Here is an 18668-nt window from a genome sequence, read left to right on the forward strand (position 1 = left end):
CCTGAGGCCAACTCCACATCTCCCTGCTTGAGATTTCATTACAAGCCAATAAGTCTCCACTTTAAAAAAAAATTTAGTTGTTTTTAGTTGGGTTCTATCACTTGCAACCCAGAGGAGTCCTAGTGCAAACTCCCCTATGATCTGGAGAATAGCGCACCTCTCTTAGGGACCAGCATATGTCTTTTACAGAATCAGAGTGAATCAGGGAAAGAACTCGCCTCATAGAAGCTTGGTGGTTGAATTCTAGTTTTGCCTCCCCTGTATACTCAGTTGTAATTTGGATATAATAGTTCACCTCTCTTCTAATTTTCTTCACAAGGACATAAAGTAATAATAATATAAAATAATTTCATGAATGTGTTGTCCAAAAAAAAATCAGCATTTGTAGTCATTTCATAGTAGGTAAGAAAGTTATCCCTTTTTTCTACAGGACTTTCTTTGGAGAAAGTACAAGTTATAAGAGCAAATGTAATTTTTGTGTGTATAACTTCAGCACATTCAAGGGCCAGTATAGAAGCTGTCAAGTATTTTAGACTTTCCAATTTCCAAATATCCTATACACTAATCACAAAGAATCCTCTCGTTAGTAAAGCAAGCCGCATTAGGATGTCTGCTAGATCATAACTTTTAGTCTCAACTGAGTTTCTGCACCGTTTAGAGACCATAAAACACAATTCCTTCAAAATGGTCTATGATTCATCCTTGTAATCAAGCCTGGATATCCTCCGATTTAATCTAGTGAAAGAGATTTTAATGAGCTGATGTCTCACTGTAAGTCTCCTCCTCACCCCTTAACTGTTTCTTCTCTTCTGGTATCCATTCTGGGTCATTATTACCTATTGGCACCTCCATCAGGGAACTGGGAGGAAGAGGAATTTGAAGGTCGTATCAGTCAGATATAATATTTCTTGACAAATTTGGTAAAAAGTTCTAAATCTATAGGTGGAAACTGAGAGTTACAAGATGTGACTGTTTATGTCATCTTTGGATTTACATTAGGTATAGTCATATATAGATAAACAGTTAAACATAAAACTTGGAGTTAATGTGTTGTGATCCCCTTCTATAATTCAATCTGCCTGCTGAATCATGAACAAGTTATTTAACCTCTCTGATTCTTACTTTGCAATATGAAGGATGGGGATGATAACACTGTCCATATTATTCATATCTAATCTTCCTCATTCAGAAGAGGATTTGAGCCCTTCTGACAATGAAAAATGAGGATTTGAGGCCACTGCAAAAAAAATAAATAGATGATAAAACCAAGGTAGTTGGAAAATATGGATGAGAAAAAAATAAAGCTAAAGCAAACTCAGGACACTAGTAAGTAAGCCACCAGACTTGGTAGGGTGTGTGCTCAGTTGCTAAGTTGTATCTGACTCTTTGCGACCCCAAGGACTGTAGCCCACCAGGTTCCTCTGTCCATTGGATTCTCCAGGCAAGAATACTGGAGTGGATTGCCATGCCCTCCTCCAGGGGATCTTCCTGACTCACAGATCAAACCTGAGCCTCCTGAATTGCAGGTAGATTTTTACCACTGATCCACGAGGGTATGACTGATGAGTAATTTGCTCTGTTGTTACACAGGCTTGCCTTCCTGAAATACACAGCCCAGAAATCACACAATTAAGCATCCCGACATTGCTATACAATAATGACAAGCAATAGTATTTTCCTGGGAGGCTCTCTGTGTCTTCACTGAAATTCTCCAGTGTGGAGACAGTCATACCCACCTCATCCACTGATGGATAAAGGGCAAAGAGCTCGGCCTGCCGATTGGTCCTCCGGGCCTCCTCATTCTGCTTCTCGAAGTCCTCAGCGCTCACTTGTTGTACAAGGTTTTCCAGCCTCGGGTCAGGCTGCAGGCTGCGGAGGTCGAAGTCACAGGCAGTGTTGGGACCTTTCCCAGAGACATCACACAGCACGCTCAGGTGGCGGGGACCTGCCTGTAAGAAAAAGACATGGCTTCATGAGAGAGATCATGGGCTTCAAATGAGAACTAAAGGGTCTGGGATGTCTCAAGATGGCTCCAACGGGGGACTGCAGAATCAGGCCTCAAGGAGTCTCTGACAAGAATCACATCATAGCTTCCTGGACTGAATATCCTAAATTTAGATGTCTCTCTCCTGCCTGGAAGCAGGTGATTAACTCATCAGATGTAGATACACCCATTCTTGAGGAAAAGTTTGACAATAATTCTGTAGTGCTATTAGTTTGAGGGGGTGTTCTTTTCTGGAGATTGGGAGCCAAGCCTCCTATGAACCATACACATGTCTCGTGCTTAAGCAGAACAGAACTGGAATAAGGTGTTAAAAAAAGTGGGGGGGCGGGGAGAGACTGGACTGGGGAATAAAGAGACTTCATGCTAATCTCAACTCCAGAACTTGGCTTTCAAAACTGGAAAATAAGATGATCTGTGAGGAGCGTTCCAAATTAAACTTTATATAAACTCCAAAGCATGTTTCCAAAGACAGAAATGTGGGCATGGGAACACTTTCCTACAGGACTTTAGTAACAGTTACAGGAATAAGTACCAGAGGGGGAAAAAAAACACTTGCTATTTCAGCAGTATTCACTCAGCTGCAGCATGCTTGAAAAAAATTTCAGTCAAAAAGAGGATGCTTTATTCCATTAGAAATGTCTTGGAAATTGAGAACTGGATGCCTAACTCAAGACCTGGCAAAAAATATAAAACCAAAAGCAATAATATGTTGTAAGAACATAGATAGATCTATTACAAATATCTGTAAAATATATGGTAAAATGTTATTTTCAAAGTACTATTAAATGGACTGTGCAATAACTCTGTAAAACAGTTTTGGTCCTGCGCAGCAATGAAGACCTGGTACAGGAAAAAATAAACAAAAACAAAATTATTAAAATTTTTTTGGTGATATCTGTCTACCTCATAAAAGTCCTACTCTCCTAGGTCATAAATTTTATGTAAACTGACTGTGTTAACAATCACATTCACACACAATATTAACCAATATTAATATTTAAGTTATTAAAAATTTTGTTCATCTTAGAATTTATAAGATTCTTGGGAAAATTAATTGGGTTACCCAAGACTCTTTAAAAGGATCAACATCTGTATCTGTCTCCAGAATTTATTTAAAGGCCACAACTGGACAAGTAAACAAAGGTGTGAGGACAAGAGTATCTCTGGAACAGAGAGTTTTATTTATTATTTTGTAGTAACAAAATAATAAAAACAACCTAAGCATTCCCCCAAAAAAGAAAGTTTTGAGATTAAGAGATTTTGGAACTTTCATACAATAGAATGTTATTCAGCCTTTAAACAAAAAGAAGAACATGCTGTCATTAGAAGAGAAAGATGATCATAGTATATTTCCTTGTTAATAAGAAAAAAGAAGTTAAATAACATTATATAATCAAATTTTTATGAAATATATTTGTACTATGGAGTCATATCATATATATATGTGTGTGTGTATATATATTATGTAAATTTGTAAATTTACATAAATTATGTAAATATATATAAATTATGTAAATTCAGGCATTTGACTTCACAATTCCACTTAAAAAGGCTCCTAAGAATGACTGAAAGGGGAAGATGCTGCCTGTCTGACCATCTCTCCATGACGAGTATTAGTTTAATACTTAAAAACACACACTTTTGTACAACCTGCCTCTGAAACCCAGCCAATGACTTGGTGTGCTGGAGGAGTGAGGAATGGGTGTGCTGCTCCTCACCTTTTGAAGCCACCCTTTATACTCTGCTCTGTGATGCTGGGTCTGCATTTAGCAAATCCTGTTTCTGCTTTGCTACTTCCCCCTTTAGGTTCTGCATGGCTGGGGGAGGGAGAAGGGACTGGCTGCTTCCTCTCTGCCTGCAGGTCTCATCTTGGTTGTGGCAGTTGCTTCTAGTTTTCTGTTTCTTCCAGCACTTCCAGAAAAACCCTCATCTTACCTTCCTTGGAGGTACCAGCATCAACTGGGCAATTCTTTCTCCCAGGAGGTCTGAGTCCAGACTCTCAGCCCTTGTGAGGTCTTTCCTCTGATGACACCACTGGCTAGGCTATGCCCCCTCCTCAGGTATTTGAGTGCCAGCTCTGAGGCCTCTCTTCTGAGCTTGCAGGTTCTGATAACTCCAAGCTCCTCCCACTAGACCCATGGTTCTCAAACACAGTCCTGGGACCAGCAGTATCAGCATTTCCTAGGGAATGCTCATGAGAAATGCAAATTCTCAAGTCCCCGCTCCAGCTGCGGTGAAACAGAAACCCTGGAGTGTGGCCGGCAATCTGTGTTCAAACAAGCCCTTCAGGGGGATTCCAATGACACTCAGGTTTGAGACTCACTGCCACAGACCCCAGCCCTAGAGAGGTGTGCTGTTTCTTGCAGTTACAATTTCTGTAAGACTTCAATTTTTCTTTTTGGTTCTCTCAGTCCTCAAAAATACGTTCGACTAATTTCCTATGTAAAATTTCTTCAGAGGAAATATCTAGTGTGGTTTCTGTCTGACTGAAACAAGGGAACAATTTAGTTGGTCATCTGCATGATGAAAGCAGAATTCAGTCAAAATTACCAATGAAAACCCCCTGAAATTTCCCATAGAGGATGGCATAAAGATATTCCACGTTTCAGTAAGCCCATCAGATTCAGCTCTAGAATTGATGCCTGATTTCGCTGCAGAGATAAGTAGTCAGCCTGGCTGTAGTTTGAAATAGGTATTATCTAAAACCTCTAGTCATATTCAGCATGGTGAGATGCTTGTGTTATGCGGGCACCTGAAAGCTGAAAACTGGTTTAGAAGTCCTGTGCAAACTTGGACACATTTCTTTCCTCTATGCTTTATTTTTTTTAACCTATAAAATGGACAGACTGGACCAGAGCACTGGCTTTTAAAATCTTTTGTAAATTGTGGTAAGTATACATGTAATATAAAAATTTCATCATTTTTTTAGTGTACAGCTCAGTAATGTTAAGTGCATTTATATTGTTGTGCAACCAGTCTCCAGAACTCTTCGTTTTGTAAAACAGAAACTCTATACCCATTAAATAAGAACTCCTTATTCCTACCTCTCCACAGCCTCTGGCAACTACCATTTTAACTTTATACATCTATGAATCTGATTAGTCCAGGTACCTCATATAAATGGAATCATACAGTATTGATTCTTTTGTAACTGGCTTATTTCACTCAGTGTAACGTCTTCAAAGTTCATCCATGTCACAGAATATGTGTCAGAACTTCCCCCCTTTTTAAGGCTGAATAACTACTCCACTGTGACTTCCCAAGTGCTGCTAGGGGTAAAGAACTCGCCTGCCAATGCAGGAGACCTAAGTAATGGGGGTTCAATCCCTGGATCAGGAAGATCTCCTGGAGGAGGGCATGGCACCCACTCCACTGTTCTTGCCTGGAAAATCCCATGGACAGAGGAGCCTGGTGGGCTACGGTCCATAGGGTCACAAAGCGTCGAACATGACTGAAGCCACTTAGCACACACACGCAGTGCTCCATTGTATGGATATGCCGCATTTAGTTGATCTCTTCATTTGTCCATGGACACTTGGTTGTTTCCACCTTTTGGCCACTGTGAATAATGCTGCTATGAAAACAGGTGTATAGAGTACTGACTTTTAAATTGTAACTACTTTGTAATGGTAATAATAATAATAACTGCATTCATTGGACACAAAGTGTGAGCTGGCACTGTCTTAAATGCTTCACACATATTAACTCATTTAATACTCAAACAACTTCACCAGTTGTGTACTTTTATCATCTTCGTTTTCCAGGGGAAGAAATTGAAGACCAGAGAGCTGAGTTATCCTGTCTGAGGTTAGAGTAGGTATGTGGTAGAATCACAGAGAGCCAGGCAGTCTGCCTCAGGGTGGAGCTTTCAATCACACTGCAGGCTGCCTGAGGCATGGGGGCACCCCTGAGTATCTGCCAGAATCATTACAGGGATGGGCCCAAATCCCCCCCTCAAGTTAGAGCCCCTCCACTTTTATCTACTTTTATTTGAACACCCATTTATATAGCTACAAACAAATGTGAAAAAAATATCACTGACTAAATGGTAGAGCTCCTTCTATTCTAATATTCTATGAGTCTAGCCTTTTTATTACTTTTTAAAAAAATCAACAGCATGCCATGGCAGAACAGTCCAGTAACCTGGCAACCGTGTTTGTTGATAGGAAATACCTGAGCACTGGGTTCACTGCACTCCAAGGTTTCCGACTCAAACGTCTGTTTCTGAAGCGTCTTGTGAAAATCTTTTCGGGATCCAATCTTTTTAAAGCTGCAAACCTCTGAGCTTCCTTGGTTCCTTTCATTGTTGTTATTAAATAAGAGACAGAAGGAGGGAGAGGGAGAGAGAGAGGCAAAATCATTAGTCTAAAAATAAAAGTAATGGCTTAAGTGCAGACCCATCATGCTTCTGAAAGATCTTGCAAAGAGAGGACCAATTGTAATTCTTCACATCTAATTGTGTACCAGGACTAACACAAGGCTCTGTTGTAAAGAGATACAAACTTGCCTCCTCACTGGCTCACTATTAAAGGCAGGAGTGGCCTGGGAAAATGCCACTTCAGAGGTGTGGTCATTTCAGCTGTGGGGCATTTGGCTCCAAGCTGAAGCTGAACTATGACCCCAGTGGAAGAGGCTGGAATAAATCTAGCAAAGTGCAGAAGCAGGGAATAAAGGTCATTTGAAGATAAAAATAGAGGAAAACATTTAATCTTCAAATCAATGTTCTTAGTAAAGAATAAAAAGGGCAGGACATGGTTAACAAAAATAGAATTAAATGATCTATGTACCGAAAATCTTTGCTACCATCCTCAATTGCTACTCCATGCATGTCATTAAAGTTGTTTTAATAAGTGTTGCTAATATTATATGATATAACATATATGGAATGTAAAATATAATACAAATCAATCTATATACAAAACAAAAACAGATTCACAGGCATAGAAAAACATAGTTACTAAAAAGGGGAAAGGGGGAAGGAATAAGTTAGGAGTATGGGGTTAACAAACTATTACATATAAAATAGATAAGCAACAAGGATTTACTGTATAGCACAGGAAATTGTACTTAATATTTTATAATCACCTATAATTAAAAATATTCTGAAACATACATATATAAATAGATATACATATATAACTGAATTATTTTGCTATACACTTGAAGCTAACACACTACTGTAAATCAACTACACTTCAATTTTTTAAAAAATGTGTTGCTATGGAAAGGGTTTAATGTAATGTCTAGCACTGTCATTGGAGTGTCAAGAAGTTAGACCATTACAAAAAGGGCAACAGATATAAGTTGTCAAATAATAACTATAGAAACCAACATGTGCATTCCCTATTTCTATGACTCAAAGCCTTCTTGGAAAACATGCTGCAAACTCAACCACACAAACATGCACCCATCTTGTTTGATTTCCCACACTGTTAGAAAACCATTGAGGAAGCTGGTAAAGGGATGTAAAACGAGGTTAGGATTTATTACACAGATCAAACAGAAGACAGACAAAGCAGGAAATGTAAGAGAGCTACTAGCAATAATCCAAATACAGTTTATAACTCTCTGGGAGGGGTGAAATGTTGGGTTATGCACAGGGGCACAGAGCAAGTATTCAATACTAAGCGAAAGGAGTCAGGAAAAAAATAAAAAGATAACTGCGTGATTCCATTTACATGACATTCTGGAAGAGGAAAAGTTATAGAGACAGAAAAGAGATCAGTGGCTGCCAGAGTCTGGGGGTTAAGACAGTGACCGCAAGAGGCCTGGGGCAATTTAGGGGGGCGGGTACTGGTACTGTTCTGTGTCTTGATTGTAATAGTGGTTAACAACTGTATGCATCTGTCAAAACTCACAGAACTGTAATCTAAAAAGCATGAATTACAAGTACCTCAAAATCAATGGACAGAAATTTAGGATTATGCCTAACATTGATTAGGATACTATTTACACTTAATACTCATTAAACATAAGGTCTGATACTTTGCTATGGTTTATTATATTGCTTTACAGAATGATGGGTTTTGTTGAGCAGGAGTAAATGGATTCAAGTTCTGGCTCCACAGTTTACAAGCTCTATGACCTAGGCTAAATTACTCTATTTTTTTGTGTCTCAATTTTGTTATCAGAATAATAGGAATTAAACTAATACCTATTTCATCAGTTCTATTGCATGCAATAAATACATTCACATATGTAAAATAGAAAATTTCTTGGCTTATGGCAATAATTCAATAAATGTCTGCAACTACTTGATGTTTATTAAATGGTTAGAGAACATCATTCAATTGTCCCTGTCAACTGACAAAGAATCTAAACTAGACCAATAAGATATTATAAGCAAAGGGAAAAAAGGGTACAACTCGGTGTTGTTGAAGATTTCCTTTAATACAATGGTCCATGGTAAATTTTACAGGATAGGCACTACAATGCATATATTCATGGAATAAAGATAAGATTTGAAAAATCTTAAGAATTGTATTTTAGGGCTATTCTAGTTCCAATTCAACCAATCCAAAATATTCCTTTCATTCTGAGGACTTCAGAAAAAGCACTTATATCAGTATGTCAGAGGAATGAACCCCAAATTATCTCATGTTCTAAGGCATCACAGGGAAAAAAACGACTTTTCTCTGGAGGACCATACTTAATGAAGCCACTTAGTTTTCTATGGACATGCCTTTGTTATCCATAACCATATAGTCAAACACTGATTTAGTTGCTCTTTTATTCCTCAATTATCTCCTTGCTGATATTACATTTCTCTGTAATATCTAGGGGATAGTCTTTTATGTCTTTGCTATCTATGATAATGGCTTTGAATCCCACTTAGCGGGCAGGGGAGTGGAGTAATGGCCATTTGTGTTCCTTCCCACTCTCATAATGCTATAGGACATTTGCCACTCAGGTTCTATAATTGAGACTTTTAAATCAGACAAATAGTGTGTTCATGAAGGATAGGGGAAACTTCTAGATTTTTAATGTATTAGGGAAAGATGAAATTGCACAGAAGCACAAAATTCATGGTTTCCTTTTGAGAGAAATATATTTTCCTACTTGAAATGTTTGTCTGTGTTACTTAGACTGGAATTATGCCTTTGATAATTTCATTCTACCTTTATACTGTCTATAGCACAAAGTTTACTGTATCCACTCTAAAAATCATGCTTTTTCTCTTCATGACTTTTGAAAATGATCAATAAATCTAATGAATAGACAGTGCCATGGCTGCATGCTTATCTCATCTTATTCCCATATATTTTGATAATTTTGTATGGATTGCTGTTTACTGCCATCCTTTGGGTCACAGTAAATATTTTAATCATTATTTCCTCTGTAATTTTCTTTAATGAACTAAAGAGTGAATAACTTAAGAATGTGTTTGGTGTCTTGGTGGAGAGTGGAGCTCTCAAGTAATTAAACTTGTTTACATGCTATTTATTCTCGGTCTATTATCCATAGTGAAACATTTGATGAGTGTTATGAGCAGCATCATAAAAGCCCTTAGACTTTGTCTTTCATCCTGGGTGATTAAGGTAATTCTGAAGGAAGGTCATGCTCAAGGAGAGCTGGGATATCAAGGAATGGGGTATCATCTGTTTTATTACTCCATATTTTACTCCCAGTGAACTGGTAAACAATTATAATTCAAACACATCAGTGCATATAATTCAGTTACTCCCAAAACACCATAAAAATGTCTCCCTGATCAATAATTGCTTATTATGACATGCATTTCTTATGCTGGCTGTCAAGGTGCTTAGCTATTTGCTTTCTAAAAGTATGGAAAGCCATCCAGGCTCATCAGCCTCTACAGTTACAAACAGCAATCCAGCTGTGGAAATCACTGAGCCACTCTTGACCTGTTATGCGCAGATTCCCCATCCCCACAAATCCACTCCCATGAAAGCCCAATCCACAGGCCAGCCCTTGCACCCGCCTTCCCTGACCTGGCCAGAACTAAATGCTTCCTTCTGTGAATTTTCAAAGCATGTTGCTTGTACTTCTCGTACAAGCTTACATCATGCTCTATATTACAGTCTAATTACTTGTCTAAATTTTTACCTCCCCTGCTAAATATGTGCTCTTCCTCACTAGACTATAACTTCACCAAAGACATAGATTCCTTTGAGCTAGGATTCCTGGGTATTCCTCAGGAGGTATTTTCTAAACCTTTGTTGAATGGGAGAACAAATGAAACTCTAACAAGCAAATAGTCATATCATACTCCTCTCACACAAGGGTTTTCAAATCTCTCAGACTCACTGTCGTCTTTCTCTATAACAAATATTTAATAATGCCATCTTTATAACTCAACTTTTATTTTTATAAGTCAATAAAAATGTCCCAGCTGTTATTTATTGAGAAATAAAAGAAACATAATGCATAAAACAGCATGTGTGTAAATATGCAAATGCTTGGACATGAGTGCACCAGAGAATATAATGAAATAGCTGTTTGCACCTGTGGCAAGAATTGTTGTCAACAGAACACCTGCAAAACCAATACAGACATGCTGTACGGGTGACTCAAACGCCACCAAGCAGCATTGCTGGCAGTAATGTGATTTTCTAAAACGGGGGGAAACTCTTGTAGAGCTCTAACCAGCATGAAGCTTAATTTCTCCTATGTTTACATGAAAGCTGTTTCCTTGGAAAATTCAGTTCAAAAGTATTTGTAAGAAGGCATGCAGGCTCAGCTCAGATATTTACAGACTGGACTTCCACGGGCCTGAAAGTCCAGAAAGACATGTGATCGTTGTGTTGGATGCTGAATTTGGGACAATCCTTCACTGTGTGTGATGTCCAATGCACTTCAGGGTGTGAAACGCAATAGTCCACCCCAGTCATTGAGATGATAAAAAACAGAAACCTTAACTACCCTCATTGAGAGCCACTGCTACTAACACATCAGAAAACTGGAATTTCCAATTCCAATTTAAATCATAAGTTTTAGCAACACACCTGGGGAAGGAAATCCACAAAGACTTCCTGGAAGGGGTGAAATGGAACAAGTTTAACCAGGAAAACAGCTGCATGCAGGTGTTTGTTTAGGGGGAGAATTCTAGTAGTGGAATCCTAAAGTGAATGCGTTTCAGAGTTCTACTTTCAGTTTTGGTAAGAAAGTAAATGTCCCATATAGAAATAACATAGTTCAGCAGAAATAGGGATGTTCAGTTCAGTTCAGTTCAGTTGCTCAGTCGTGTCCGACTCTTCACAACCCCATGAATCGCAGCACGCCAGGCCTCCCTGTCCATCACCAACTCCCGGAGTTCACTCAGACTCACGTCCATCAAGTCAGTGATGCCATCCAGCCATCTCATCCTCTGTCATCCCCTTCTCCTCCCACCCCCAATCCCTCCCAGCATCAGAGTCTTTTCCAATGAGTCAACTCTTTGCATGAGGTGGCCAAAGTACTGGAGCTTCAGCTTAAGCATCATTCCCTCCAAAGAAATCCAGGGCTAATCTCCTTCAGAATGGACTGGTTGGATCTCCTTGCAGTCCAAGGGACTCTCAAGAGTCTTCTCCAACACCAAGTTCAAAAGCATCAGTTCTTCGGCACTCAGCCTTCTTCACAGTCCAACTCTCACATCCATACATGACCACAGGAAAAACCATAGCCTTGACTAGACGAACCTTTGTTGGCAAAGTAATGTCTCTGCTTTTGAATATGCTATCTAGGTTGGTCATAACTTTCCTTCCAAGGAGTAAGTGTCTTTTAATTTTATGGCTGCAGTCACCATCTGCAGTGATTTTGGAGCCCAGAAAAATAAAGTCTGACACTGTTTCCCCATCTATTTCCCATGAAGTCATGGGACCAGATGCCGTGATCTTCATTTTCTGAATGTTGAGCTTTAAGCCAACTTTTCACTCTACACTTTCACTTTCATCAAGAGGCTTTTTGGTTCCTCTTCACTTTCTGCCATAAGGGTGGTGTCATCTGCATATCTGAGGTTATTGATATTTCTCCCGACAATCTTGATTCCAGCTTGTGTTTCTTCCAGTCCAGCATTTCTCATGATGTACTCTGCATAGAAGTTAAATAAGCAGGGTGACAATATACATCCTTGACGTACTCCTTTTCCTATTTGGAACCAGTCTGTTGTTCCATGTCCAGTTCTAACTGTTGCTTTCTGACCTGCATACAGATTTCTCAATAGACAGGTCAGGTGGTCTGGTATTCCCATCTCTTGAAGAATTTTCCAGTTTATTGTGATTCACACATCAAAAGCTTTGGCGTAGTCAATAAAGCAGAAATAGATGTTTTTCTGGAACTCTCTTGCTTTTTCCATGATCCAGCACATGTTGGCAATTTGATCTTTGGTTCCTCTGCCTTTTCTAAAAGCAACTTGAACATCAGGAAGTTCACGGTTCATGTATTGCTGAAGCCTGGCTTGGAGAATTTTGAGCATTACTTTACTAGCATGTGAGATGAGTGCAATTGTGCGGTAGTTTGAGCATTCTTTGGCATTGCCTTTCTTTGGGATTGGAATGAAAATGGACCTTTTCCAGTCCTGTGGCCACTGCTGAGTGTTACAAATTTGCTGGCATATTGAGTGCAGCACTTTCACAGCATCATCTTTCAGGATTTGAAATAGCTCAACTGCAATTCCATCACCTCCACTAGCTTTAGGAGATTTTAAATTCAACATATCCACAAATTAAGGGTATTTAGAACTATAGTATGTGCACTGGTATTGCATCTAATGGTATTATCATTGATGCTAATACAGCTATCATTTCTTGGACTAGTGATTGTCTTAGAGATTGTCTTAGACTAGTGATTGTCTGTTGAGATCCCTTAGAAACTGATCCTGAGACAAGGACTCAAGTGCACGTGATTTTTGAGAGTGTGCACTTTTGGAAAAGAAAAGCCTATAAGGGAGATGGGGAACTCTTACAGGAGTCAACTAAGGAAGCAGGCTCAGATAAATTCTTGGCATTATACACAGGGTACTCTGGAATGTTCACATTGCAAAGTTGTCCTACTATCCCACTTTGAGGCAAGAAATGGGACTATGATACCCCTTGTACCAGTGCTGTTGTGCCAGTCGGGCACTGCTTATTACCAACCAACCCAAAGTGGGAGGTTAGGGGCTGAGAGGCAGAGTGAATTGCTCAAATGTCTTTGGGCACAACAGCTCCTATATACTCAAAGCAGCTGTGAAATAAATGCACAAGATGGCAAAGGGGACATACTAACGATCTTTATTACAATGCCAGGCACCTAACATATATTAATTTCCTTTAGTTTTGAAACAATTTCGAATTTATAGAAAAATTGAAAATATACTAGAAAAGCCTTTTCCCTCTCCCAATCCATTTGAGAGTAAGTAGTTGACCTAATTCTCCATTACCCCTGAATACTTTAGTGTGTCATTCCTACAAACAGGGGCTTCCCAGGTGGCACTGATGATAGAGTCCGCTGACCAATACAGGAGATGCAGGAGACTCAAGAGACTCAGGTTCCATCCCTGGATTGGGAAGATTCCCCTAGAGGATCCAGTATCCAACCTGCTCCAGTATTCTTCCTACCTTGCCATGAATAGGTATTCTTGCCACCTTGCCATGGCAAGAAGAGGTATTCTTGCATGGAAAATTCCATGGACAGAGGAGCCTGGTAGACTACAGTCCAGAAACTGAGCATATATAAACAAGGGCATTATCCATCATAATTAGTATGCAACCACCACATTCAGGAAATTAACATTGACACATTCAGTTCAGTTCAGTTCACTTCAGTCGCTCAGTTGTGTCCAACTCTTTGTGACCCCATGAATCATAGCACGCCACTACCTAATCTTCAGACCTCATTCAGCTTTCACCGAATGTGAAATACCTTTTAGAGCAAAAGGATCTTATCCAAAGTCATGCACATCATATGCCTTTAGTCTTATTTACTGTGGAACAGTTCCTCAGTGTTTCCTTGACTTTCATGACCTTGAAATTTTAGGCCTGTTATATTTTAGAAACTCCCTCCACTTGGGTTTGATTATTGTAAATGCCTCATGCCTCATCAAGCTTTCAGCTTATTTATTTGTATCATTACAGATTCATAGTTTCCTATTTTATTCAACATATCCTACTCCATTTCTATTATTACTTATTTTGGTGCTCTAATCATCCTTAATTTGACCAGGGTGAATCCCTTCAGCTGCTCTTACGTCTTCTCCACATGCCCCCAGCAGGCACTGATCACATCCTACTTTCCACCTCAAGACATTCCAAGGTGATCTTACTTCTTTTTCCCCCTCAAATCTGGTATCAGTCATTTCTCCAAGAAACTGTGCTTCTTTTTAGTGGAAAATGATTCTTAGGAGCCAAGATGTTGGTGTTGGGTGTGCTTATTGCTATGGAAGTATTGATCCTCCTATGTCTTTTCAGTGAACAGAGTTAAGTAGGGAGGGTATGTGTGTGTGATTACGCATGTGTGGGCTGAAAGCCAGGAATTCATGTTGATCCTTGCAATCTCAATCTGACATCACAGTATCCATTCTAGTTTTCTTCCTTCCCATATTTTTAACTCACTTCTCAGGCAGTGAAAAATCTGCCACCTACTGTCCCTAATACGTATCACTCCCCTTATATGTAACCATTGCCAACATCAGCCCCTCCCCCATCCAGCTGCCTCCCTAAAATTCTGACTCTGCCACCCTGCACCAGGGTTGTCCCCGTGATGTGACGTCCTCTCCAGTCTATGCTGACGCTTAGTGCCAGGCGACACTCCCGCCCCACGAGGACATCCTTGACCGGACTCTGACCCCTCAAGCTGGGCTTCTCCTCCACGTGTGTGCTCCCCTCATTCCACTCAGAACGTCTGCTCTGCTACCACATGCCAGGCTGCCCCAGGCTCACACACCCTCCTCACACTACGTAGGTTCTGGTTCTCTGTGCCCGACAGGCCTCCTAAATGTGTGCCCTCCTCACCCTGTCTGGCCTTCAGCTCATTATTCTGGCCCTCCTCAGCTCATCTTTATCCTGAGGCAGGGATGGCTAACTTGTTCTTGTGGTTTTCACACCAAATTGTACAACAAAGAGAGGAAAGAAAGAGAAAAGGGTATAGGAAGGGAAAGAGGAAAAAGAAGAAAAGGAACACGCATTGTTTTCCGATCCTTACTCAGGCTTTCAAAGTGAGCAACATTTCCTCCAGCATTTCACACTTGAGGAAACTGTGGTTCAGAGAGACTAGCTCACTTGCCCAGGGTCTCATAGCCATTACATAAGGAGCCAGCATCTGGACCCAAGTCCCAGACTCTATGGTCCAGATTCTGTGTACTCCACCACACTATCCCTAAAGAGAACACTCTCAAAATATGTTTAGTCTTTGGATTGTCCCCATATGTGTTAACAGTAGTATTTGAAAAAGGAGAAGGCAATGGCACCCCACTCCAGTACTCTTGCCTGGAAAATCCCATGGATGGAGGAGCCTGATGGGCTGCAATCCATGGGGTCGCTAAGAGTCGGACACGACTGAGCGATTTCACTTTCACGCATTGGAGAAGGAAATGGCAACCCACTCCAGTGTTCTTGCCTGGAGAATCCCAGGGACAGGGGAGCCTGGTGGGCTGCCGTCTAGGGGGTCGCACAGAGTCGGACACAACTGAAGTGACCTAGCAGCAGCGGCAGCAGTATTTGAAAAAAAGGAACACAGTTCTCTGGAGAAGGAATAGACTGTGTTCCTTTCATGAGAATGAGTCTTTCTACCACTTGGCTACTTCTCCGTCTCTTCTTGTCTGCAAATAGGTTCAACAGGAACATGGCTTTCTTTGGCTCAGATGCCCGGGTTGGGTAATGAGGCTGGCACTCTGGTAGCTGGTGGCACTCAGCCATCAGTCTCACTACCTACTTCATGGTGGTTTCTGCCTTCTGTGGCTGGCACTTCTGAAATGAGTCATCTTTACATGCTTACCAACCCTTGGCCTCTCCTCTCCAGCCAGCTTTACCCGTGCTGCCACCCGGCAGCTCTGCAACCTTCTGAGACGTTAAAATGGGGAAGTAGATGCTAAATCTAGAATGAGGAAGGGGAGCATGGTTTGCTCTGGTTTCAAATCCACAGCCATGGAATACACCTAGTCTTCATGCTTTCATCCCCAAACCCTGAGGGCTGGCACAGATACAGGGTTAGAGTAGAAATGTTGTGAAATGAATTTTTCACACTATTCTGTACCTCATTTTTTTTAATGCCCATTTTTTATGTCTTTGGGGTTCCATGTAAAGGACTTCAGAAAACATTCTAACAAAACCAAGGACAGAAAAGAAAGCATCCACTTACATAAAATAGCAAAAGAACAACAGCCAAGAAGTCTCATTTCTCCTAGATTTAAGTTTCTTTTGAGGATAAAATCTGATATGAATTTCTTCAGATATAGTATACAAAGTCTTTACCTTTAAATCATAGATATAACTCTTTATCTTTAAATCTGAGGGAAATGTCCTAGAATTCACCTCATGGCCATGCCCATACCTGATGGAGAACAGAGGCACAGAGAGAGATGACGTGAGAAAGGTGGAGGGCAGGCGCATGGCTGTAATTATGTGTGTGCTGCGGAGGGGATTTGTGGGGGTTCACTCACAAGTAAACGTTTTTGGAAATAAGTTGTGTATTTTATGAAAACAATAAAGAAAGCTAAAGCAGATATAGTTCTGGTCTCCAAGGCTACCACACATAAGGTCTTAAACTAGGTTGTTTCCTGATTTTTATTTCTGTGGCCCATGCAAGTTTCCCCATGAAGAAGCGTGACACTGAATCTATGACATCAACATCCTCTAAGGTGCACATGTCCTAAGAAAGACAAAGGGCAAGTGTGAACTATGAATTTTAATTCACTGTTTTCTTTCCACCTTAGAACAAATTAATGTTAGTTAATTCCTTTCGAATTTTTCCCCTTAAAATTTGATTTCTCAGGAAAAACATTCACTAATTCAGTGTGCTGTCATTTAGGGCAGTGTAATCTTAGGAAGCAACTTAGAATTTGCCTGTATTTTCCACTATTTTGAGTTGGGTGGTTTTGTGCCAGGACATTAGATCATATGAAACTTTTTATTTGAATCACGAGGGACAGTCCCCTAAGGATTTCATACACTAGAAAAGCCTACCCAACCAGCTTACACATACATGTTGCTGAATCTATTTATATTGGCGAGAACAACTTTGAAAAATCTAGCAAGTTTATGAAATCCCATATGAGGCTGTCTCTCAAAAATCTGTTAGAAAGTAGAAAATAAATATTATAAAATGGAGCTTGCTGCTGCTGATGCTGCTAGGTCACTTCAGTTGTGTCCGACTCTGTACGACCCCATAGACGGCAGCCCACCAGGCTCCCCCATCCCTGGGATGGAGCTTAGTCACACGTAAATCTACTCTGTTTTTATCACTACCATTTGCACACTTAAAGCAAACTAGAACCAAAATCATTTTCATTAAATTTTCAAAGAGTCACTTCTTATGAAATATTGCTTGAAAAGGTCTCCACAAAGCATCCTGCACTGTTGGTGGGGCCACTGTGAAAAACAGGATAGAAGCTTCTTTAAGAACTGATAACAGAACTACCATATGATCCAGCAATCCCACTCCTGGGCATATACTTGGAGAAAACTCTAATTTGAAAAGATACATACACCCTATATTCACTGCAGCACTATTTACAATAGCTAAAATATGCATGCTCTTTGGAAGAAAAGCTATGACCAACCTAGACAGCATACTGAAAAGCAAAGACATTACCTTGCCAAAAAGGTCCGTCTAGGCAAAGCTATGGTTTTTCCAGTGGTCATATATGGATGTGAGAATTGGACTATAAAGAAAGCTGAGCGCAGAAGAAGCGATGCTTTTGAACTGTGGTGTTGGAGAAGACTCTTGAGTCTCTTGGACTGCAAGGACATCCAACCAGTCCATCCTAAAGGAAACCAGTCCTGACTATTCATTGGAAAGATTGATGCTGAAGCTGAAACTGCAATATTTGGCCACCTGATGAGAAGAAATGACTCACTTGAAAAGACCCTGATGCTGGGAAAGATTGAAGGCGGGAGAAGGGGACAACAGAGGATGAGATGGTTGGATGGCATCACTGACTCGACATGAGTTTGAGTAAACTCTGGATGTTGGCTATGGATAGGGAAGCCTGGCGTGCTGCAGTCCATGGGGTCACAAAGAGTCGGATGTGACTGAGTGACTGAACCAAACTGAACTGACATTCTTTGCAGTCAAAAATGGAAAAGCTCTATACTATCAGCAAAAACAAGTCTGAGACCTGACTGTGGCTCAGATAATGAACTCCTTATTGTCAAATTCAGATTTAAATTGAAGAAAGTAGGGAAAACACTAGACCATTCAGGTATGACATAAATCTAATCCCTTATGATTATACAGTGGAAGTGACAAATAGATTTGAAGGGATTAGATCTGATAGAGTGCCTGAAGAACTATGGACAGAGGTTTGTGACATTGTACAGGAGGCAGTGATCAAGACCATCCCCAAGAAAAAGAAAGGCAAAGTGGTTGTCTGAGGAGCCCTTACAAACAGCTATGAAAAGTAGAGAATCAAAAGGCAAAGGAAAAAAGGGTGTATGGTAGACATATATTTAAATGGGATTTTAGGATGAGTAAGAGAAGAAAACTCCATAATAGAAAACAATCTTATTAAAGTGAGTATAATAGCTTC

General features: G+C 40.2%; 1 protein-coding gene across 5 annotated transcripts in view; it reads right to left on the reverse strand.

Moving 5' to 3' along the window:
- The window catches only part of DOCK8 (dedicator of cytokinesis 8), a 241736-nt gene that overhangs the window by 145877 nt on the left and 77191 nt on the right, over positions 1-18668 (reverse strand). For all 5 annotated transcript variants that reach the window (XM_059888931.1, XM_059888930.1, XM_059888932.1 and 2 more), the window contains 2 exons: positions 6179-6302; positions 1737-1949 (listed from right to left, as the gene is read on the reverse strand). In XM_059888931.1, the coding sequence (XP_059744914.1) occupies positions 1737-1949; positions 6179-6302 (337 nt within the window). The remainder of the gene's footprint in view (positions 1-1736; positions 1950-6178; positions 6303-18668) is intronic.

Source organism: Bos taurus, chromosome 8 (assembly GCF_002263795.3).
Source record: "Bos taurus isolate L1 Dominette 01449 registration number 42190680 breed Hereford chromosome 8, ARS-UCD2.0, whole genome shotgun sequence".
Taxonomy (NCBI): Eukaryota; Metazoa; Chordata; class Mammalia; order Artiodactyla; family Bovidae; genus Bos; species Bos taurus.